Genomic DNA, 24,308 nt, shown 5'->3' with positions numbered 1-24,308 from the left:
TCAAAGCCAGCAGGGACCAGTTGAGAATTCAATCTCATCTCCTCTGTGCGTCTCCCTCTCTCCTCTTCCTCCCCCTCCCTCCCTCCCTCTCTCTCTTCTTGACAAGGTCTCCTGATTCTCTTATCTCAAGTGCTGGAATTATAGGCATGTGACTGTGCACATGACTCCTGAGGAAGATACAAAGGGAAAATGATGGGGACTTCAGGAGGCAGAAGAACTGCCACTCTAGAGTCTGATTGAAGTCTTTCTGCCCAGTTAATAGTGAACAATTCCAATGCAACTAACATTTGCTGGGAAGGCTGTCAATGTAGGAGATGACATTCTTTATTAATGTAGATTTATTAAGAGAAAGACTGAAAGAGAAAGTAAGAAAGAATACTGACTCTTTAAAAATTTTCACCACCACCACCACCACCTTTGAAACATATATCCCAGACTGGCCTAGAACTTGCAATCCTCCTGCTTCTACCTGACGAGTGATGGGGTCACAGGTAATGTGCTACCATCCCCAGCTGTAGGAATGGCCTTGTTTTGTTTTGTTTTTCGTAGTGATGGGGTCACAGGTGTTGTGCTACCATCCCCAGCTGTAGGAATGGCCTTGTTTTGTTTTGTTTTTCGTGTTTTGTAACCCTGGCTAGTTGGAACTCACTGTGGAGACCAGGCTGGCCTTGAACTCACATTTACCTTTGCCTCCCAAATGGGATTAAAAACATGTGCAACCACACCTGACCTAGTGATGGCCTTTAAAACATCATATTTATATAGAGAATGTTAAAAGAGCAATGAACTAATAAGGACTAAGCTTTTGTGATCGTCAAGTATGGCCTGACTCTTCTCCCAGATATTTCCTCTGAATCTCACAAACAAGATTAGACCTTTGTTTACAGTAAAAACATCTTAAGTTCCCCTGCAAGCCTCCTTGTGACCCAGAATTTTACCCTATCAATTAGGTTCCTATTCATCAAGTAGGAGCCATCTGGGGGTCTCAGATTCCTCAGTAACCCCTTGAAGATGATAGATTTGAAACCCTTGGTGCATATGGGGCCTATAAAGACAAGGCAAGCCTCTCTGAAAAGCTCATACTCTTGGTCATGTCTTTCTTTCTGAGGCCCTCACTTCCTCTTAACTTAGAATCTGTATTCAAATCTCTTTTAATAAATTCCGATTCTGTTTTACATTTTATCATCCTGAAAAGTTTTTCTGCAGCAGAGTCAAGAATCAGGTTTCCCCTGAGTCCAGGTCCCTCTCCTCAGACGGCAGCGGCAGCGTAGAGGAGCCCCTCATCCCTGCTGACAACCCCCTTTTCCACTTTGGAAGACATCAAGGACAACCCTGAGCCTGCTCAGATTGTCAAAGATAATATCCCTGCTTAAGGTCAGTTGACTAGCAACTTGAATTCCATCTTGTAGGTTAAACTCTCTTTCCCCATGACCTAACATATATTTTCCAGGAATTATTAGGTGAATATCCCTCTGTGTGTATGAAGGGTGGGGTGGGAGGGGGCAGAGAAAGACAGAAGCACCAGCTTGCGCTACATAGTGATTTTCAAAGCCATCCTGGGTTACAGAGAGGAGTGAGATTACCTCAACAATAAGAACAAAACAACCATGAGGAGATGCTATGGCAAATCTCTTGAGTCTTAACACTGACATTCGCTAAGATGGAAACTGCCAGCCTCTTGTGTTAACTGTATTTAACCCGGCTTAGCTTGGAGGCCAGCAGATAGGACTCAAGATCTTGATGAATCTTTATGAGGAGGGTGTGCAAAGTTCTCTTAATGATATCTGGAGAGAGTGTGATAGATTTCTGAAGAGACTGGGTGGATGAGAAGTGCCTATCCTTAACTGAAGCTTAGGGTAGAAAATTCCAGCAATGGGAATCAAGTAACAAGCTTCCCCAAAGGCTAAAAAAGAATTAAGAGTTTTTATTACCAGGTCTCAATGTAACAGACACTACTGAACTGAAGAGATTCATTAGTGAAGTCTTCATAGGTAAATACTTTGTCATTCAAACCAAGAGCAGATATAACAAAGTTATTCTATTATTCAATATGAATTTAGAAAATATAAGAACAAAAGGGTTAAAGAAACAGGTTCCACCGAGATTTGAACTCGGATCGCTGGATTCAGAGTCCAGAGTGCTAACCATTACACCATGGAACCAGCGCGAAAGCTGTTCTCTCTTCGGGTGTCTAATGCTGACAAAATCTCACCCCCCAAATGGAAACCAAACGCGGAAAGACTTGTGCCTCGCTTCCCTGCGTGAATGAGGGGAGAACAAGCCAAAGACCCGGACCACTGTGGCCGGCTGGGCGTTTTAAGACTGTTTTCCCTGTAAGCCTGCCCATGCCGGATGAGAATGTGTTCCACCGGGCCCCGCTCAGGGGCGGGGCGCCGCTTCTCCGGAAGTACTTCCTGTGAGGGGCTGGGGCTCGACGGAAGTGACGCAGGGCCAGGGCGGGGCTCTTCACCGGGTCCGGCGGCTGAAGCTCGGCGCTCGGGTTACCTCTGCAGCGACGCCCCCTGGTCCCGCCGCTGTCGCCACCGCCGCTCCCGCCCCTCAGCTCCTCGGCCGCGCCATGGGCACCCGCGACGACGAGTACGACTACCTCTTTAAAGGTGAGCCCACTCGGGGCCCGAGACACGCCCGGGGGACCCGCGCGAGGGCTCGCCCTGCCCAGGTCCGAGCCCGCCTCGGCGCTTCCTCCCTGCCGCCCCGTCGGGGGTCCCGCCGGTCGTCGCGGTTCCTGCGCCCCGGGGAGGGCTGCCGGGCCGCGTCGCCCCTTGCTGTGTGTCTTCCCCGATGGCTGCGTTCCTCACGACGGTGCAGTTTCTTCCCTGGGCATCTCGGGCCCCTCCTCTTGGATGCACGCTGCCGGCCTCACATCCCCCTCTGACAGGCCCCTGCCTCGGCTCAGCACCCATGTTGGGGCACCGACTCTCTCTATGTTTTTGTTGTTGTTGTGTTTGTTTTTTCCTTTTCGTTTCCTTTCCCCTCCCTCCGAGTGAGCCTTTCCTGGGCTTCGGCCAGATTCGCCCGTCCCAGGGTCCCCCACCCCCATCCCCGCAGACCTCGAGGTCAGTACCCGCGGACTGTCCTCTCCCTCCCCACAGACGGGCAACTCTGTGCTTTTCCTTTTCACGTCATGTTTAGTGCTCCGGTGCGACCTGGCTGGTGGGAGGGAGAGCAGGGGAGGGCAAGAGGGGCTGTCCGTCACCCCCCGGCGTGCGTGCACTTGTCGCAGTGTCCAGGCAGGCAGATGACTTCCCACCTCGCCTTTTTAACCCGCTTCCTTCTCCTGTCCCTGCCCAGCGACAACCAGACCGGGATAGCTCCTTTACTTGTCTTTCGAGAAGGGGCTGCGGATGGGTGGTGGCTGTTATCCCTGCCAGACCTGAAGGCCCAGTTCCTGAGCAGGAAAGGTTGTGCGCTGCACAAATACTGGCTAGCTTATCACTATGGACTGGTTGCTTCCTGCTGCAATACTGGGAGGATCCAACAGGAAGGGAAGCGCCCTGGTTGGTCACATACCTTTCCCAGTCTCTGGGAGAGGGTTCTAGTGGGAGCGTGCTCTTTTAGTGGAATCAAGAATTTATTGCAAGGTAGGGGAAAATGTGAAGCGGGCCGACAGAACCTGGGAGGATGGGGGGAGTAAATAGCGAATTGCTTATTGGTTGGGTCCAGAAAAAAAAAAAAAGCCGAAGTGAAAGGATACAGTTCTCAGTGAAAGGAGTACAGTGAACGCTTTTTTGTTCATGAATGCGCTCTCACTTTCATAGTCTTGCTCTGCTCCTGAATTAGAAGGGCGGCCATCAGTAGTGTGTGCTGAACAAAGATCATTACCAGAGAGGAAGAAGCCATTGCTATTAAAGCTTTACTGTGGAGGGTGGAGTTTCAAGAGTGTTAAGCATGGTGAGTGTTTCTGGCTTTGCCATTGGGTGCTAAGAGTGACTGACTAGTGAAGCAGGAAACGTTTCTTTGATGTTATGGCGTTACCGAATACTTTACAAGTCTTTAGCTGCTGGTACACCCTTATCATTATTTACTCCTTCGATTATTCTGTTTCTAAGATAAGTACCTTAAGTGTCTACCCTTACTACCATATTGGAAAATAATTTACAGATAAGAAGGTACCAAACTTTAAAAATACAAATAGGAAAGCCTGGTGTGGTGGTACGCCTTTAAAATCCCAGCGTTTGGGAGGCAGAGGGAAGCTGATTGTGTGAGTTCCTGGCCAGCCTGGTCTACATAGTGAGTTCCAGGACAATCAGAGTTACATAGTGAGACCCTGCCTCAAAAATTCAAAACAAATAGGATACCTAGAATGTTTGTTGAAGGCATCTGACATGATGTGAAATTACTTAAATCCCAGGAGACTTGGGGGTTTAGTCAGTCAAGGGAGGTTTATCTTTAAGTACTGCGTAATAGCAGTGAGTACCTAGCCTCTTTTGAAATTATTTCTCCTGTTTGACTTGAAATGTGAAGGTTGGTTATAGAAAGCTGTTTATTTTTCCTAAGAATGTTGATTTATCCTAGATTGGCTGAAGGGAATTTAAGTTTAATTTTGAGATTAGACCATCCTTTAAACAACAAGAAACCACTGGGGTTTATATTTGGTTTGTGACCTTGAAAAGTTAACTTTTTGAAAGTATTTTTTTATTATTTGAGATTATAATATAATCATCCCATTTCTCCCTGCTCAACTTTTTTGAGCCTCAGTTTCCCCAGTGAAGGAAATACTGTGATACCTTTTTTTGTTTGTTTTTTTGAGACAGGGTTTCTCTGTGTAGTCCTGGAGCCCATCCTGGAACTCGCTCTGTTGACCAGGCTGGCCTCGAACTCACAGAGATCCACCTGTCTCTGCCTCCTGAGTGCTGGGATTAAAGGCGTGCGCTACTACCACCAGCAAGAACATGTAAGTTTAATAAAGAAGCACAGAACTAAGAAACTTTTGAGTTATTTTGTATCTACGTGGGTTCTGGTTTTATCTTTTGTGCATTTTGCTGTATAAGACTGGGTGTTTAAGAAAATGCTGCTGAGAAGAGTTTCCACTTTTTAGAAACTGCTACAGGATATGAGTCATTTTATTTTTTATTTCAACACTGATTACTTAGCCAATTTTTTTCTTATACGATTATTTTTAAATGATTTCATTCCATAGAGATTTATTCACTAAGATGAACCATAGCATTTCTACTTTAGAGAAGATCTAGCACACTTGATAGTTAAGGAAATTGAAGTTTGCAACATTTAACGTGGAAGGGCATGTTTATCAGCATGGAATGGAGTAGTTTAAATGAGAATGTAATGTGGGCAGATAAGGACAATTCTAAATCATGTATTTGTTCTTGAAAATTTATTATTATTACTATTATTATTTTTCAAAACAGGGTTTCTCTGTGTAGCTTTGCTCCTTTCTTGGAACTCACTCTGTAGCCCAGGCTGGCTTTGAATTCACAGAGATCCACCTGCTCTGCCTCCTGAGTGTTGGGGTTAAAGGTGTGCGCCACCACCGCCTGGCTGAAAATTATTTTTTACTTATGCTTTGCAGTGAGACTTAGGGCGTTTGTTTTATTTGTTAAAAGCATGATTATTTAAAAAAAAATGTTAGTCTTGTACGTACCCCAGTGTGGGTAAGGTGCTGTGGGACACAACCGAGATGGTTGGACCCAGCACAGTCAGTCAGTGGCACTTTCTGGAAGCAGCTGGGGGCATAGTCTACCTCTCCCAGCTTTTTCTTTTGAGTCTCATTGAAGTCCAGGTGTCATGAATCATCAGCTGATTATCAGTAGGACTATCCCTGTCTTGAATCTTGGTAGCTGTTTTTTCACAACTTTTGGTTGAGCAACTCGGATTCTGATGAACTGGGAAAAACGTGTCAAGATGTTGCTGCATTTTATTGAAAAGACTTGGTGAGGTTGGACTGTGAATGGGGCTGAGAGTAGAAATACTTCCAGGCTTTTTAAAACCAATGTGAAAATGGCTAGTGATTTCAGTTGTTAAGTGTTTTTTTTTTTTTTTTTTTTTTTTTTTTTAAGATTTAGCTATTTGGGGCTGGAGAGATAGCTCAGAGGTTAAGAGCACTGCTTGTTCTTCCAAAGGTCCTGAGTTCAATTCCCAGCAACCACATGGTGGCTCACCACCATCTGTAATGAGATCTGGTGCCCTCTTCTGGCCTGCAAGCATACATGCAGGCAGAACACTGTATACGTAATAAATAAATTAATTTAAAAAAAAAAAAAAAGATTTAGCTATTTATTATAAGCGCCAGAGATGGTTGAGAGCCACCATGTGGTTGCTGGGAGTTGAATTCAGGACCTCTGGAAGAACAGTCAGTGCTCTTAACCACTGAGCCATCTCTCCAGCCCCTCAGTTGTTAAGTTTTAAAGTCAATATTCTATATGTGAGGTGAGGAGTTAAACAGTGAGTGAGCTTACAAAAGAATTATAAAATTAAATGTGGACTGAGCATGAAGGCTCATGTCTGTGATTCCAGGACTTGGGAGGCTGAGGCAGGTGGATAGCCATGATTTGAGATCAGCCTAGGCTACAGAATTAGATCTTGTCTCAGAAAATAACAAACAACAAAAACAATAAAAAATACCTAAATGTGGTTAGAGGTAGGAACTTTAAATTAAATAATGGATAAGGTATTAGGTTGAGCTTCAGCAGATGAGGTTATCTAAGTTCTAGGAAGGCAATATATTATTTTAGGAATTATATTGATATTTGGTGTATAGATACTGTTATTTATCTTATAGTCATGTTGTTTAGTATGTACTCTATAGATTGCTAAAATTGTAGCATACTTAAATATATTGTCCATTCAACATAAGATATTTTAGCAATGGTTATATAAAATTACTGACAGTTCCTTTACATTTTATTGCATTTATTTATTTGTTCATTCATTCATTTATTTATATGTATGTTGGGGGTCTGTGCCACAGTGAGTGTGTGGAGGTCAGAAGTCTGTTTTCTCTTTCTACCATCAGGGTTGACAGCAAGTGCCTTTACCTGCTGAGCCATCTTGCTGGACCAGAAATTGATTTCTTTAATTGTTAGCTATGAATATAGTTTCCTACGTTAAAAACAAAACAAAACAAGAGGCTGGTGATGGATAATTCAGTGGTAAATCATGTGCTTAGCATGAGCCCTAGGTTTAGATCCCCAGCACCACTGGGGGAAAAATAAATTAAATGTTGTCATTTTAAAGAGAGAAAGTATTTTGACTAGAAATTGTTTGAGTCCACAAATAATGGTCCATAATTTTTTAAAAAATCATAACCAGTGAATTCTCTTGTTAGATAATTCACTCCATCCATCCATCCATCCATCCATCCAGTGAGCCTAAATAGATCACTCCTTGTTTTGATTTCTCATTTGGTTAGGAAATAGAAACATCTCTCCTTATCATGTCACGTTTCGATAATCTTTTTTTAATTCTCACAAAACTGAAGTCTTTTGTCATTTCAAACATCCTTTTCCTTTGACAAAGTTACTAGTCTTAACTTTGGAGATCTTGTCAGTAGCTAGTTGGTATAACTATTTTATAGTGTTAGAGCGTTTGTGAATGGTGAGTTGTTTACAAACTATTGCTAGTTTTTAAATAATAAAATTAATTGGTTACATGAGGAGGTGGATTCTTCACTTATACTGATATAATGATTTGATGTTGGTGAGATGGTAAATTTAGTCATTAGTTAAAAGTAGAGGTCAAAACATGAACCAGGGGCCTGCAGATATGATATGGCTCAGCAATTAAGAGCGCTTGTTACTCTTGCAGAGAACCTGAGTTTAATTCCCAACACCACATGGTGGTTCACAACCATTCATAATCCCAGTTCCAGGTGACATGACAGGCATGCATCCTATGTACATACTTGCATGCAGACAAAACATCTATATCCATAAAGTAGATAAGAAAGAAAAAACAAAAAACAAAAAATGCAAGAAGGGCTAATATTTTAAAACAAAACAAAACATGAACTACTGCTGGAGCTTCTGTGGGGGGTATATATTGTATTGTTTTTTGATCGTGCTCCTTACCAAAAGTGGTGTTAGCCAGATGCCTGCTTATATGTTCTCTTTGACTTTAAATTGTGACTGGCTTCTGAATTACTGGTTGAAATGGGAGTGTCTGTGAATTAATTAGATGTGTTCTAATCTTTGGTTTTTCCTTCTTCACTATATATACCTCTAGTTAGTGTTGATGCTAGTGTGGGACCAGAAGTGATTCAAAGGAAATTTCCTCAGCTGGTTATCCAGCCTCCTTTTAAAACGTACATGCATAGTGTGTGTGTGTGTGTGTGTGTGTGTGTGTGTGTGTGTGTGTGTGTGTATGTTTTGGTGGTGTGTGGGCTCATGCCATAGTGTTTGTGTATAGAAATGCCTAAGACAGTTGAAGAAGTTGATTCTCTCTTCTCCACTCTGAGGGTTCATGGGATTGAATTTAGGTCTTTAGGCTTGGCAGCAAGTGCCTTTTCCTGCTGAGCCTAAGTTTCTGTACTCTTGGAGTGACTGAAGGATTGCTATTCAGGAAAGGTGTTGGGAATTTTGGCTAAAGCCCAGGCTAGGTTCTTGGCTGGGACCCTAACTTCCACCCCACCCCACCATTAAGCCTCTTATACTAAGAAACAGCAGTGAAGGTATCTTATTAATAGGGAGGCTCTATTAATGTAACTGAAATTCAGCTTCACATCTCCATCTACAGTGGTCAGTGATGGAGTTTGGAAACCAGCCTACTAACTAACCATTCTGTAACGTTGAAAGTGCATTGTTTCTGTCTTCATGACCTTGACATTATTTTCCCTGGTATCCAGTAAAAGCATTTAATGTCTGTTTGCTAGGGCACCCTCTAATTGACTACAAATATAGAAATAACTTCTCTTTGCTGCATGGAGTCACTGCTGCTGGGATTTCTTGCTGAATCAGCTGATAGAGGAAGCCAGAAAGATATGCATTTGATAATGCACGGTTGTTATAGGCCGTCTACTTCTGTGACAAGAAGGCTTTCTTACTCTTTTGGCTAGAGTGCAGTCAGGTCAGCCTTCTTTCTACACGCACCATCAATCTCAGTCTTTTGAGTAAAGCATGGCTTATTTCCTGGCCTTAACCTTTTGTGTTGGTTTTCTAGTCTGATGTCTAAATCAATCATCTAGTTTAGAAGCATTACTAGTCAACAGTTGAAATAAATACAGTGGTCACTAAAATACCAACAAAAATTTTTGTGCAGGAAAAAAATGTTGTCTAGCTCAGATTCTGTAAACCTACAAACCCATTTTGATCTTTTTTGTTTTTTCGAGACAGCGTTTTTCTATGTAGCCTTGGCTGTCCTGTAACTTTCTCTGTAGACCAGGTTGAACTTGGAGATCTACCTTCCTCTGCCTCCTGGGTGCTGAGATTAAAGGTGTGCACCACCACTGCCTCCCTATTTTGATCTTTAAACTCATATTTTAATACAACTTGTCTGAAGTTGGGCATGTTGGCACACATCTGTACTCTCAGCAAGAGGGTTTTGTGAGTTTTAGACCAATCTTGGTTCCAGAATGAGACCCTCTCTCCCTTTTTTAAAAATAATTTATTTTTACTTTATGTACATTAGTGTTTTGCCTGCATGCATGTCTGTGAGGGTGTTGGATCTCCTGGAACAGGAGTTACAGACAGTTGTGAGCTGCCATGTAGTGCTGGGAGTTGAACCTGGGTCCTCTGGAAGAGTGGTCAGTGCTCTTAACCACTGAGCTCTTTCTCTAGCCAGCTTCTTTTCTTTCTTTTTTTTTTTTAAAAAAAAAAAAAGACATGGAACTCTATATAGACCAGGCTGGCCTTGAATTCAGAGATTCCTCCTGCCTCTGCCAAGACCTCTCTTAAAACAAATAATTCAACTTGTTTCTCAGTTTACTGTTTCCTTTTTTGTTTGTTTGTTTTGATACAGAGTCTCACTATGTAGCCCTGGCTGGTGTGGAACTCTATGTAGACCAGATTGGCCTCGAACTCACAGATATTTGCCTGCCTCGGCCTTTTCAATGCTGGGATTAAAGGAGTGTACCATGCTTAGCTCTGAAATTTTTTATTTTATTTTATAATTTTATGTGTGTGAGTCGTTTGATATTCATATATGTCTGTGAACTTGTGTACAGTATCAACAGAGGCCAGAAGAGGGTATTAGATCCTTGAGCTGGAATTACAAACTATCGTCTGTAGTTAAGGGTTGTAAACTACCATGTGAGTGCTAGGAATCAAACCTGGATCCTTGGGAAGAATAGCCTGTGCTCCTCACCATTGAGTCATTTCTCTACCCCCCCCCCCAAGAAACTCTTCATTCATCCATCCATCCATTTATTTATTTACTTATTCATTCATTCATTCATTTGGTTTTTCTAGACAGGGTTTCTCTGTGTAGTTTTGGTGCCTGTCCTGGATCTCGCTCTGAAGACCAGGCTGGCCTCGAACTCACAGAGATCCGCCTGGCTCTGCCTCCGGAGTGCTGGGATTAAAGGTGTGTGCCACCACCACCTGGCTTTTTTTAAAAGTTGTCTTAATTACATTTATTGGGACTGGAGAGGTGGTTTAGTGGTTAAGAACAGGCTGCTACTATAGAGGACCCATTTCCTTTCGCAGCACCTATATTTGGCTATTTCCTACTGCACATCTCTTCTGTCCCCCGGGCACCCTCCCCATACACATACACATAGCATATATACAGATTCATGTTTATACACGGAAAATTGTATTAATTCGTTCATGTGTGAGCTCTGCACACATGTGATCAGAGGACAACTTTAGGAGTAGACTCTCTTCCACCATGTGGGTCCTAGAAATAGAACTCTGTAGTCCAGGCTTGGCAGCAAGTGTCTTTACTTGCTAAGTCACTCACTAGCCCTATTGGAATATTTTAAAAGTATAGTAACATTTTCGGGAGAAGTTAGTAAACTGCCTTCTACTCATAGGAAGTGAGTATAATCAAAACTTGTTTTTAGATTTTTTATAGAGTCCTAAGTGAAAGTGTTTGCCCTCCTTGCTTTGGCTTTGACTCAGTATGTCAGAATTGTTAGCTTCCTAGGGCTCCTGTTTGTCCATAGTAAGGTGGGGCGCCCCTGTGACTCTCTCCCAGTCTGTAAAGTGTAACTATTAAAGATGATTATAGTTTCTATGACCAGAGCAGTGCTTGTAAGTCACATGCCTCATGTTTTAAATGTGTTTCAGCTCTTACATCACACCTAGTCTTTAATGAAGCTAGTAGAATGTACAGTTTCCCACTCCATGCCCTGACATTTTTTGTTTGATGTCTAAAACATGAGAATAACACAAGTTGTTATTTACCTTTTAGAATACTTTCTAAGGAAGTGAGGTTGGTATAAATTTAAGGTAATTAATGCTTGCATCTGTGGCTAGGTTACCCTATGATTAAAATTGCAAAATTGCATTTTTAAGGGCTGGGGATATATATCAGTGGTCTGGTGTTTACCATACATGTGTAAGGCCTTGGGTTTGAGTTCCCAAATAGGACAAAAAGAGGCATTCTTTTAGATGGGGTGCTATGTCTGATCTATGCTGAGTAGATGATGTGTGGAAGTCCTTATGCAGATAGAGATAGATTAAAAAGTAAATGGATTTTACTTTTAATTGATTGGTCATAGATAAATGCTGTTTAGTACTATGTATGCCTCTTTAAAATCCTTGGTTGTATTCGTTTGAAGCCAGACGTCCTTCTATTAAAAGCGTGTTGGTATTCTGAATGTGCTTGCTTTCATCCAGCTTATATTAATTTTTTGTCTTTTCAGTTGTCCTTATTGGCGATTCTGGTGTTGGAAAGAGTAACCTCCTATCTCGATTTACTCGAAATGAGTTCAACCTGGAAAGCAAGAGTACCATTGGAGTAGAGTTTGCAACGAGAAGCATCCAGGTTGATGGGAAGACAATAAAGGCACAGATATGGGACACAGCAGGGCAGGAGCGGTACAGGGCTATAACATCTGCGTAAGTCCATGGTTTCTCAGTTCTGGCATAGGTTGATATCAGGTGAATTGCTGACTTTAAGTATTGGGAAGGCACAGTAGTCCTCCCTTAACCTTGGAAGGTGTGTTCCAAGACCCTCCGTAGATGCCTACAACCACAAACAGTGCTGAACTCTGAATGTTTCCACTTGTGTTTTTGTTTTAATTCATTTTGTTTTTATTTGTGTTTTGCCTGCATATATGTATGTGTACCACATGTGTGCTTGGTGCCTGTGGAGGTAAGAAGATGGTATCAGATCCCCTGAAAGTGGAGTTACAGATGGTTGTGAAACCACCATGTGGGTGCTGGGAAATAAACCCAGGTCCTCTGTAAGAGCAGCCAGTGCTCTTAACTGTTGAGCCATCTCTCCAGCTCCCTATCTTTCCTCTTAATAGACCCTTTGTAGCTTTTCATTTGGCATGCCTTAGTTGCTTTGGGGGGGCCATTATTCAATAAACTAAAGGTTACTTGAACAAAAGGAAGATCATAGGCAATGGGAGGGCTGCAAAGTGACTTTAACAGGTAGGTAGTTTTTACATTGTAGGTACATTGGACAAAAGGATGAGTCATGTGCCTGGGTGAAGTACAGCACTGGGAAGTTCCATCACAATACTTAAAATGGTGGCAATTTAAAACTTAGGAATTATTTATTTCTGGAATTTTTCATTTAATAGTTTTGGACTGTGGATGACTAGGTATAAAACCTCATGTAATGGACAACTACTGTCTACCACATCTATAAATAGTTTCTGTGTGTGTGTGTCTGTCTGTCTGTCCATGCATGTGTGTGTGAGCGTATGGGGTGTGTATGTTAGTGTGTACATATGTATATTATTGCTATGTGTGTAGAGGTCAGAGGACGACCTTGGGTGTTGGTCCTCACCTTCTACCTTGTTTGAGACATGCAGTATTTGTTGTTCACTGCTGTTTATGCCAGGGTACGTGGCATGTGAACTTCTGGGGATTTTCCTGTTCCAGCCCCACATCTCACTGTAGGAGGACCAGGATTACTATCCTCAGCTTTTACATGGGTTCTGGGGATTTTAACTCAGGTCCTCATGTTTGGATAGCAAGTGCTTTACCAGAGCCATCTTTCCGCCCTGTCCCTGTTTGGAGTTTTTTTCTGGTGTTCCCTTCTACTTTGTGATTGTCTTCTGATAGTTACAAATGTTTCTGTTTGCAGATACTATCGTGGAGCAGTAGGTGCCTTATTGGTTTATGACATTGCTAAGCATCTCACATATGAAAATGTAGAGCGATGGCTGAAAGAACTGAGAGACCATGCTGATAGCAACATTGTTATCATGCTTGTGGGCAATAAGAGTGATTTACGCCATCTCAGGGCAGTTCCTACCGATGAAGCAAGAGCTTTTGCAGGTTAGTAATGTGAACTCCACAATATTACAGTGCTTCTGCGTTTCTGTTTGAACATTACGCCTCTGTTCTTTAACAAGGCTGTTCTATGTAAGTCTGAAAAGCAGTCTGCCAAGGAGTGTCAGGGACCGACAAGGATGCACCTACTTAGAAGCTGAACACTTTGGGCTTCATACAGGATCTGCTTGTTTCTTGTTGCCCTTCTGGTAGGAGAAACTGTGAAAGAAAGCAGCACTGTGCTGCCTAGGACGTCTTGACATTGTATTAGTGAATACTTTCCTCTAACTTTAAATTTCAAATAGTATAGTAACAGAATTCTAAGTGAACATGCTGCTAGTTATGTAGTTCCTAGGGAAGATGGCTAGGGGTAGAAGTAGTGGGGTGTTTGATACTATATTTTGAATAGTTTCATTCATTGCCAGTGGTGGTATTTATATGCAGCAATACTTAGAAGCTAATGAAAATTTCTTACTGTTATTTTTAATTTACTGAGGTATAAGTAGGCTTTGTTTGTTTGGTGTTTGGGGCACTTTCTCATGTAGTCCAGGCTGGTCTTGATTTCCTGGTCCTGTTTCTACCTCTCAGGTGCTGGGTGACAGATATGCACCACCATGCCCAGCAAGGTCTTAATCTTTTATCTTCCCCTTGTGATCATGAACTTATCACATCTGCTATTTTAAACCTGCAGAGGTTGAGAAGGTAGCTCAGTGGTAGAGGGCTTGCTTAGCATTGGTGAGGCCCTGGATTGGATCATCAACTCTTAACAGCAATCAAATTTCACAAGACTGAAAATGTTTCTCTCCACAGAGAAGAATGGTTTGTCGTTCATTGAGACATCTGCTCTAGATTCTACAAACGTTGAAGCTGCTTTTCAGACAATTCTGACAGGTAAGACTTGTGTTTCCAGGTTATACCAGAGGAAACTGGAGTATTAGGAAGTGATTTTAACAAGTTAATTAGGAAACTGTTAGCTATCTGAAAATGAGAGTAACTATAGCAAGAGTTCCTTGGTATGCACAGTTACAATACAGTGCTGCATGTTACGCTGCAGTCACTGAATTCATCTAGGAAAAAATTCTTTGAAAGTAATTTGTTCACTTCCTTGTGTTCAGGCCATGTATTCTATATTGCATAGTCAAAGGGACAGAGTTATATTTTTTTCATAGTTATGTAAATATTGAGATCCTGACTATAGAGCAATATAAATGCCTTTTGATTAGATAAAAATTAAGGGTACTTACTGTTCTTCCAGAGCCACTGATTTGTGTTCCCAGCACCCATATGGAGTGGCTCACAACTGCCTTTAACTCTAGCTTCAGGGGATCTGATGCTGGTACCTGCACATACACACACACACACACACACACACACACACACACACACACACACAAATAAAAAAGAAAAGAAATTAGGAAAAACTAGGGAAATTACATCAAAAAATTTAAGTGGAAAAAAAAGCACAAATACTTTTACCATGATGTATAAAAAAAAGGAGTGTGTCCTTTGTAAATAAAATTAGCCAAGCCTGCATATAGAAAGGTCTAAATGAGTAATGGGAAAGGGACAAAGTTCATGCTATTTTTGGAATGTAGATAACCAGGTCAGCTTCTTGGGAAAGAAGACATTTTATTTGTGCTGACTCATATTTACTTTGGCTTTATTAGAATAACCAGATTATCAGTACATTTAATCTCTTAGGAAGTACTTTCATAGGTTGTTTTTCAAGACACCTATATTTTTTTTATCTTTTTATTTTTATTTTTTTTATTTAAAAGTTTTTTTTTTTTCACATTAGATACCAACCACAGTTCCCTCTCCCCGCGATGCTTCCACCCACCCTCCATCTTTCTTCCACCCAACCCCCTATCCAGTCCTCAGAGAGGGTAAGGCCTCCCATGGGAAGTCAAGGAAGTCTGCCATAGCAAGGTGAGGCAGGGCCAAGCCCCTCTCTGCTGCATCAAGGCTGAGCAAGGCATCCCTTCATGGGGAATGGGCTCCAAAAAGCCAATTCATGCACAAAGGATAAATCCTGGTCCTACTGCCAGTGGCCCCATAAATTGCCCAATTTACACAACTGTCACCCACGTTCAGAGGGCCTAGTTCAGTTCCATGCAGGTTCCCCAGCTGTCAGTCCAGAGTCAGTGAGCTCCCATTAGCTCAGGTCTCTATGGGGTTTCCCCATCATGATCTTGTCCCCTTTGCTCATATAACCTCTCCTCCTTTGCTTCAACTGGACTCCGGGAGCTCCACCCAGTGCTTAGCTGTGGATCTCAGCATCTGCTTCCATTAGTACTGGATGAAGGTTACCAGTTCCCTTGATCCTTACACATGGGGACAGGGCGGGCAACCACAGACCTCCCAGCCAGGAAACAAGGTGTCAAGACACCTATATTATGTGTTACTTTTAAGATCTTAGGAATCCTAATCTATTCAACACATAGTAGAGTCTTATGTGCTGGTCTGATAAATTGATACATAGAATTATTTAGTTTCCTATTATAATGTAACACATTTTAATGCTATATGTAGCTCTTGTATTAGAGGTGAGCAGAATTTTAACTTTAAAGCATTCTCATTGTTAAAAAAAAAAAGTATGTAATAAGCCTAGGAATTTTGATCATGGACTGGGAAGCCTGATTCCTCCACTTATTTTTGGAGCGATAATCTTATTAAGCAAGTTATTTACTCCTTCAAAGGCTTTAATTTCTCCATCTGTAAAATTCAGATATGGTGGACTGGAGAAAAATAGCTCAGTAGTTATGAATACATACTGTTCTTCCAGAGGACCAGAGTTTGGTTTCTAGTACTCATGCCAAGCTGCTTATAACCACCTGTAACTCCAGTGCCAGAGGATCTGACACCCTCCTCTGGCCTCTGAGAATGCCTGCACATACATGAGCATGAACACACACATAGACATACACATATACACATAATTTAAAAGAAATCTAAAAAAAGTTTCAAATACATTTTGGTTAGTTATTAGTTTCATGAGAGAGCTTATGCTTTTAAATTTCTGCAGTATGATTGCTACCTGAAGGATTTGTTGTTGTGTTGTTTGTTTTTATCTTTACTCCACAGAAAAGAATGATATGTCATTGGTACTTCTGCTATAGTTTCCAAAAATGAGTTAATGCCTGTCAAGGGCTTAGCTATTCTTGATAGTGAACATTTGATAAATCACTACCTAGGTAGCAGTTAAGGCATGAAAAAGAAAAGTTGTTAAAATAATATAAATATTGGAGATTTGCAAATATTTTATTAATTTTATTTATTTATTTTGAGACGGGGTTTCTCTAGCCCTGGCTGTCCTGAAACTCATTTTGTAAACTAGGCTGGCCTCAAACTCAGAGATCCACCTGCCTCTGCCTGCAGAGTGCTAAATTAAATGCATGTGCCACCATATCATAAAATTGTTTTTTTGTTATCTGAAGAACAGTCAGTAGGGAGCTGGAGGGAAATAAGACAGTTGGTGGCACACAGCACAGAAGCTTTTAAAAAAATTCTGTTCTAAGCGATCTCACTGCAGATTGTTTTAAGCTTTCAATATTTATTGAATACACAGTATACCTTCAAGTCCTACTTTCTTTGTCTTTGCTTTTCTACTATGTAGGCCAGGCTAGCCTTGAACTTGCAGAGATCCACCTGTCTCTGCCTTGGAAGTGCTGAGATTAAAAGCATGTGCTTCTACACCTGGCTTAATTTTTAACTTTTTAGTTTTTTGAGACAGGGTCTCTCTGTGTAGCTTTGGTGCCTGTCCTGGATCTCACTCTGTAGACCAGGCTGGCCTCAAACTAACAGAGATCCACCTGGCTCTGCCTCCCGAGTGCTGGGATTAAAGGCGTGCGCCACCACCGCCCGGCCAATTTTTAACTTTTTAAAAATTAAATCTTATTCATTTATATCAGGGGTAGCGTCATCATATGTTCATGTGGTGGTCAGAGGACAGCTCCTTATAGCATTTGGGTCATCTTAGGCTTGCCGGCAGGTACATTTATCCACTGAGCCAAATATAAAATTACATAGTATTGCAATGTTTTGCAATAGATCCACACTTTCTTTACATCCTTTACTCCTCTGTGATGCCAAGAGATGGGATTTCTGGTGGTGCTTTTAGAAGTCGTAGACTAGTGCCAAGGTAGACTGATGGATTGCTCCACCTTGCCTTTCAGTTCAGCTTTGTTCTTTCTGCCTCAAGTTCACTAGGAGATTGGGTCGGGCAGGGGCATGCTGCTAGGGATCCAACTCTATCTTGAGCATGCCAAGTAAACGCTGTACCAGCTGGGCTTCATCCCTAAGAGAGGGTTTTAACGACTGTTTTCCATACCCTCTTTTCATTTTAACTTTATATTTTGACAATTTCAGAGGTGATTAAAACTTACAATAATAAAAAGAATTTGTGAGTACCTGTACCCCATTTCCTTAAGTGTTAAGTGTTTTTTTTCTTTCCGTTTACCTCGTCCTTTCTCCCCTACACACACACACACACACACACACACACACACACACACAAAGTACAATGTGAGAGTAAGTGCTGTACATATCTATCCCTAAGTCTTTTGGCGGGGAGGTATTTACTAAAAATGAGTAATTTCTCTTTTATAACCACAGCACAGTGATTTAGTCACATCAGTCTTTAGCTACAGACCTTACTCATATTTTGCCAGTTGTTCCAATAAAGACTTTATTAGTTAAAAAAAAAAAAGTCTGGGATCAGATCATATGTTCCACTCAGCTGTCCTGTCACTGCTTGACAATAGTTCCTTCAGTTTTCCTTTGTTTACCAACCTTAGCATTTTGGAAAGGTTCGGGTTAGTTGTCATTTTCTCAGTTTGAGTTTATTCAGTGATTCTTTAGGGTTAAACTGAGGTGTACAGCTTGTGGCAGGAACACCACACAAGTGGCTTCAGTTCGTCATTAGGAGGCTCGTGATAGTAGGTTTGTCTTATTATTGGAAGTTCTAACTTTAAACTTTAGTTCAGGTGCTGTTAGCCAGGTTTCTCCATGTAATTAGTAAGTTCAAAGTAAATTCCTAATTTGAAGGCTAAACTCTTAATTCTGTGACTGAAATAACTTTAATTCATGTAACATACTGGCTCTTTAAAACAAAGCTAAAGCCAGTTTGGTGGTGCATGCCTATATTGGCATGTGGGGGCTGTATGTGTGTAAGATTATCATGGGCCGTATAACAAGATCCTGTCTCAAAAATAAAGAGAAATGAAGGGGCAGAAGTGCCCAGGTATTAACTTCATCAGAACATAGAGAATCGTTAAAGAATTTTTAAATTATATTTTATTTTTGTGTGCTTGTGTGTGAATATGTATGTGGCACAAGAGTTGAGGTCAGAGGACAAATGCAGGAGTCAGTTCTTTCCTCTACCATATGGTTCCCAGGGGTGAAATGTGGGTCACCTTTACTCACTCAGCCATCTTGCCAGCCAAGTAATGATTCTCTTTTCATTAGAGGTAAAGGTAACTTTGTTCTCACTTGGTGCAGAAAATGTCCGGCTATCTCAAATTGGAATCTTTTTGACCTTCAAGAAACAGACATGATAAGCAGGAGGCTTGAAGAACTTAATAAATGAGAAGCTTCTGCAGAGGCTGTTGTGAAATTACCCAGGCTCCTGGGTTTTAAAAAACTTTGGAGGAACTAAAGAATTTTCTAAAAACTATTTTATGTGTATGTACACCTGAGTGTATGTAACCGCATGCCTGAGGAGATCCGAAGAGGGTGTCAGATCTCCTGGAACTGCAGTTATAGGTGGTTGTGAGCTAGCTGCCTTGTGAGCGCTGGGAATAGAACAGGGTCTTCTGCAAGAGCAGCCAGTGCTCTTTACCTCCGCGCTGTCTCTCCAGCACCTATCGAGCGAACAAATTTTCACCCTATTATTCCTTAGTTTGGAACAGTTGTGTGTAATCTCCTTAGAATTATTTTCCCAGTTGTTCCACAGTCCAGTAGATTAAAAAAAAGACTTCATGTCTTTTTAGGTAGCTTTGCCTTATATTCAAAGCCATAATATATTAGTATTTGACTTTATGTTTAGCTCTCCTATAAGAGATTCTGATGGAAGAAAAAGTAGGATTGATTTTTCCTAGTTTTTCCTAACCTTTGGACATCTTGAAAAGAGACTGCATGGAAATTAACTAACACGTTCATTTGGTTCTAAAGGAGAACAGACCCTTGAGGGATGTATAGAACCTGCTTCTGACTTAGCATATTCCTGACCCCTCCCCCACCAAGAAATAACTATAATCAGGTCCCTGCTGGACAGTTCCTGGTTACTGTTTGCTTATCCTAGAAAATGGCACACCCGACACAAGAGACTTAAGAAAATTACTTGTGGAGCTCTTTAAAACTGTTTAGACTTGAAGACATTTTTTCCTGATTCGTTTTGTTTATTGCCTTGTTGGTATTTTTCAAAAGTGGATATGTTTTTAGTGACAGGAGTATACACAGCAGCGTTACCATTTCTAGAAGAATGTTGGGACTGTTGCACAACACTGCTCAAGTTTCTTCTTTGTAATGAGCTCTCTTTAATTATTTACTTCTCTGTCCTCTAAGAAGTCTGCCTTTGTCTCTCTTCTGGTGTTGTATGCATTTGTAATTCATGGAGGTGTTTCTGATGTTTTGCTTTTGTTCCCTTAACTTAGTCTTTAGAACAGCTTGTAAAGAAGTTGAATTTTAACAGAGATCACATATTTAATGATTTTCTCTTCAAAAATATGGTCTATCCAGTTAGGTATTAGTGGACAACATAAAGAATGAATGGTATAGTTTAACCACAAGTTGATCATTATCATTATTATTCCTTAGTCACTAGCCTGAAGGGAACTCTTTCTTTGTCCTGGATGCATTCCCATTCCATTCTTTTTTCTCTTTCCTTCTTCATTCCTCTCTCTCTTCCTGCCTCCCTCTTCCTACCCCCAACCCTATCCCCTCTTCTTCTTTGAGATAGTGTATCATTGCGTAGCTCTGGTTGGCCTAGAACTCCCTATGTTGATTGGGTTGGTCTCAGACTCACAGAGATCTTTAGGTACCTTTTGCCTCTGCTTCTCAAGCACTGAGATTAAAGATGCATGTGCCACCACATCTGGCTTTTTTTCTTTTAAAACAATTTTTAAAATATTTGTTTTGTGTTGTGGTGGGGCTCACTGAGTGCCACAGTATGAGAGTGAAGGTCAGAAGACAACCTTCAGGAGTTAGGCTCTCTTCTTTTAACGTGGAGCTTTTGGGGATTGTATTCAAGTTGTCAAGGTTAGGAACAAGTGCCTTTATCCACTGGACCATCTCAATGGCCATCCCTATCTCCTCCGAATGAAAGATCTGGCAACACCATACCCTCTGTGTTCATATTTTTAAACTTTATTGTATTCTTTCTCTACTAATGCTTCTTCACCTTTGAACCACTACCAACCTTCTCAGACAGATTTTAGCTACTTCCCTAGAAAATCATACAAAAGGCACATTTTTGGTGAGTGTTGTTAGTTCATATATTAACGTGTGTGTGTGTGTGTGTGTGTGTGTGTGTGTGTGTGTGTGTGTGTGTGTGTGTTGAGTGTATGCCCCATGTCTGGGGGTGATCGATGAAAGAGGCCAGAAGAGTCAGATGCTCCTGGAGCTGGAATTAGGACCAGTTGTAAGCCACTTGACATGGGTGCTATTAATTGAACTCAGGTCCTCTGGAAGAGCAGTGGGTTCTCCTAACCACTGAACCATGTCTCCAGCCTCATTTATTAAGTTACTGTTGCTCAACCGTAGGGGAACTGATTTTTTTAGAGATATATTTATTTTAATTTATGTGTATGAATGCTTTCCTTTATGGATGTGTGTGTACTACATGTGTGCCTAGTGTGCATGGAGGTCAGAAACGGGCATTGAATCCTGTGGAACTGCAGTTACAGATGGTTGTTAGCCACCATGTGGGTGCTGAGAACTAAACCCAGGCAGTAAGTTCGCTTCCAGCTTACCTAAAGCAGAATAGATCATACTAGTCCATTTTAGTAACCTTTAGTGTCAATTCCTGACCTATGACCATTTTTATTACTTTGAAATAAATCCCAGATAATAAGTCATTTCATTTGCAAATATTTCAGAATACGCATCTAAAAATTGTAACTTAAATTCATAACACAACTACTTAAAAATTTGTAGTAATTTCTTATTACTATTTGTTATCTAAACGATATTAAATATACTCAAGAGTTTTTAAAAATTGCAGTTTAAATTAGGATCCAGATAATGTTTATACATTATAGTTGGTTGATGTGTTTTTGGAACTTGTTTTGAGAAAGGTTTCTCTACATAGCTCTGGCAGTCCTGGAACTCATTATGGTGACCAGGCTGGCCTTTATCTCACAGACAAACATCCACCTGCCTCTGTCCCCCAAGTGCTGAGATTAAAGGCGTGCACGACAGCACCCAACCTTTTTGGAACATTTTGAGCATATATCTCTATTTTCTGTTTTTTACTGTGTAATTTTATACTTTTTTGTTTGTTTGTTTTTCGAGACAGGGTTTCTATGTATAGCTTTGTGCCTTTCCTGGATCTTGCTCTGTAGACCACAAAGATTCGCCTGCCTCTGCCTCCCGAGTGCTGGGATTAAAGGCGTGCACCACCACTGCCCGCGTAATTTTATACTTTTTCTTTCTTTTTTTTTTTTTTTTTGGTTTTTTGGTTTTTTGAGACATGCCTCCTGAGTGCTGGGATTAAAGGTGTGTGCCACCACCGCCTGGCTATAATTTTATACTTTTAAAGTTTAAACATTTTATTTCATATGAGCAAAGCATGGTCCTACATAGTCATATGACTGTAGGTCTAAAAAACTTGGTATGTCTATAGTATTTCTAGTGTGCAGTTCTTATTTTCAGATTTATTATTCAGATTTTCCCGTTTATTAATAATATTCTTCATAGAATTGCCTTTTGATGTTTTTAATGACAAATCTCACTATGTAGCCCTGACTGGCCTGGTACTTACTATGTAGACCAGGCTGGCTTTGAGTTCACAGAGATCTGCCTGCCTGTCTCCTGAGTGTTGGGATTAAAATCTTGTGTCCCCATGCTTAGCTATGGATTTTAATTTTTATTTAAATAGTTAGCTACTGTATTGGGTAGCATAGATAGAAAATTTATATTCATCTGATTCTGTATCTGTCCTATTTCTGCACGAGCAAATTCACCGAGAGCAGGTTTGTCAGTGACACATGGAGCCCACATAGGAAGGAGTACATTATGTTCTTCTTGTACATCCTATTGGATTGCCTGTTTTCTAGAGTTCCCTACCTTGTGATGTTATTGCTTTAGAAAGAACCCTGGAAAGGCAATATGGAAGCCTGTGTTCTCTGTTCTTGAGAAGTATATTGTTGTTTGATTAGGTGGTGCAGTGCAAGGCCACTTTCAGTGAATTCAGTACAGATACTGGGAGACATTCAGTGATGTTTACTTGTGCAAGTAGTTCTTCAAGCGTCTATTCTATGGTACTAAAGCAAAAATGAAGCAAATAATTTTAGTCTTTAAAAGACTAATGTTTAGTGGAGGACTACAAGATTAATCTTGATATATGTCATGAAAGTAAAATAGTACATGTACATCTTAGATTATCTCCTTTGAATAAGTAAGTATAATTTAACCTTAGTCCCAGAGGAGGACAGTGTAAGCAGAGGGCCCTTTCTCTTCTGAAGTTCTTGGGATTTTACTATGTTCGAGAAATTGTGTTCTTCCCTACAGAACCTAGAAAACAGTTAGGTGTATATGATAGTGCAGATTTATTTTACACATTGTCAGTTTGTGTGGACTTTTTGTGGAGGGCTAAGTATATATTTTTACGATTTTTTTTTTTTTTTTTTTTTGAGCTGAGGATCGAACCCAGGGCCTTGTGCTTGCTAGGCAAGCGCTCTACCACTGAGCTAAATCCCCAACCCCATTATTTTTACGATTTAATTCAGATCTATACCCATAAATATGGCACCGTCTAATGTGGTGCTGTTTACTTAATGGGTAAACTTTCCCCTCTGAAATGGAGAAACCTTGTTACTTTTCTTACTGTAACAAATCGTTAAAAATAATGCTTTGACTCTAGCTAGTGGCTATTTGAAAATAAAATCTTACTTTTTGAGACAAGGTCTCCTGTAGCCAGTCTGTCTTTGAACTTGCTATGTAGCCAGGATTGGTCTTCTACTCCTAATTTTCCTGCCTCCACCTCCCAAGTGTTGGGATCACAGATGTGCACTACCATGCCTGGCCTAAAAATAAAATGTAAATGTGTGTTTTCTGTTCTACATGTCTTCATCTCTTTCACATAAACTCTTCGTGGGTTTACACACACTAAGTGTTTCCGTTTCTTTTGTCATCCAGAGATCTATCGCATTGTTTCTCAGAAGCAAATGTCAGACAGACGTGAAAATGACATGTCTCCAAGCAACAACGTGGTTCCTATTCATGTTCCACCTACCACTGAAAACAAGCCAAAGGTGCAGTGCTGTCAGAACATCTAAGGCGTCTCTCTCCCCTAGAAGGCTGTGTATAGTCCATTTCCCAGGTCTGAGATTTAAATATATTTGTAATTCTTGTGGTCACTTTCTGTGTCTTATTACTTCCTCACACTTAAGAATCTTCTCATGTCTTAAGTCTTTTGATTTTGGCTTTATAAAATCATCAACTTTGTCCTGAATGACTGCAGTTCTTTTTCATGCTATGGCTTCTCTAGCCTTAGTTTAATAAACTGAATGTTTGAATTCCTCAGTTATTTGTTTACTCTTCATCATGGAAGCCTGTCACTGTAGAACATAATAGAACTTGATCACTTGAAGCTCAGACCCATTGGTCCTGATCGAATCTAACTAAGACAACCTTAGAAACAAGCTATTATTTTGCCACAGAGCAGCTTGTAAGACTCTTCTCAATGCAGTATATATTTTGACAGACCTAAGGATTGCTCTA

General features: G+C 40.9%; 1 protein-coding gene and 1 non-coding gene across 2 annotated transcripts; one reads left to right on the top strand and one right to left on the bottom strand.

Annotated features, from left to right (window-relative positions):
* Positions 1-2,090: 2,090 nt before the first annotated feature.
* On the bottom strand, positions 2,091-2,162 carry Trnaq-cug (transfer RNA glutamine (anticodon CUG)). Its single transcript has one exon. It is a non-coding gene; the product is annotated as a tRNA-Gln (tRNA).
* Positions 2,163-2,444: 282 nt separating this feature from the next.
* Rab11a (RAB11A, member RAS oncogene family) lies at positions 2,445-24,110 on the top strand. The gene is made up of 5 exons (XM_059268102.1): positions 2,445-2,618; positions 11,783-11,978; positions 13,180-13,373; positions 14,178-14,258; positions 23,724-24,110. The coding sequence occupies exons 1-5, from the start codon at positions 2,579-2,581 to the stop codon at positions 23,861-23,863; spliced, it is 651 nt and encodes a 216-aa protein (XP_059124085.1). The 5' UTR covers positions 2,445-2,578; the 3' UTR covers positions 23,864-24,110.
* Positions 24,111-24,308: the final 198 nt, after the last annotated feature.

The sequence above is a fragment of the Peromyscus eremicus genome, chromosome 7, assembly GCF_949786415.1.
Source record: "Peromyscus eremicus chromosome 7, PerEre_H2_v1, whole genome shotgun sequence".
Taxonomy (NCBI): Eukaryota; Metazoa; Chordata; class Mammalia; order Rodentia; family Cricetidae; genus Peromyscus; species Peromyscus eremicus.
Note: the sequence above shows the minus strand (reverse complement) of the source record. Positions and strands in the feature narration are given on the sequence as shown.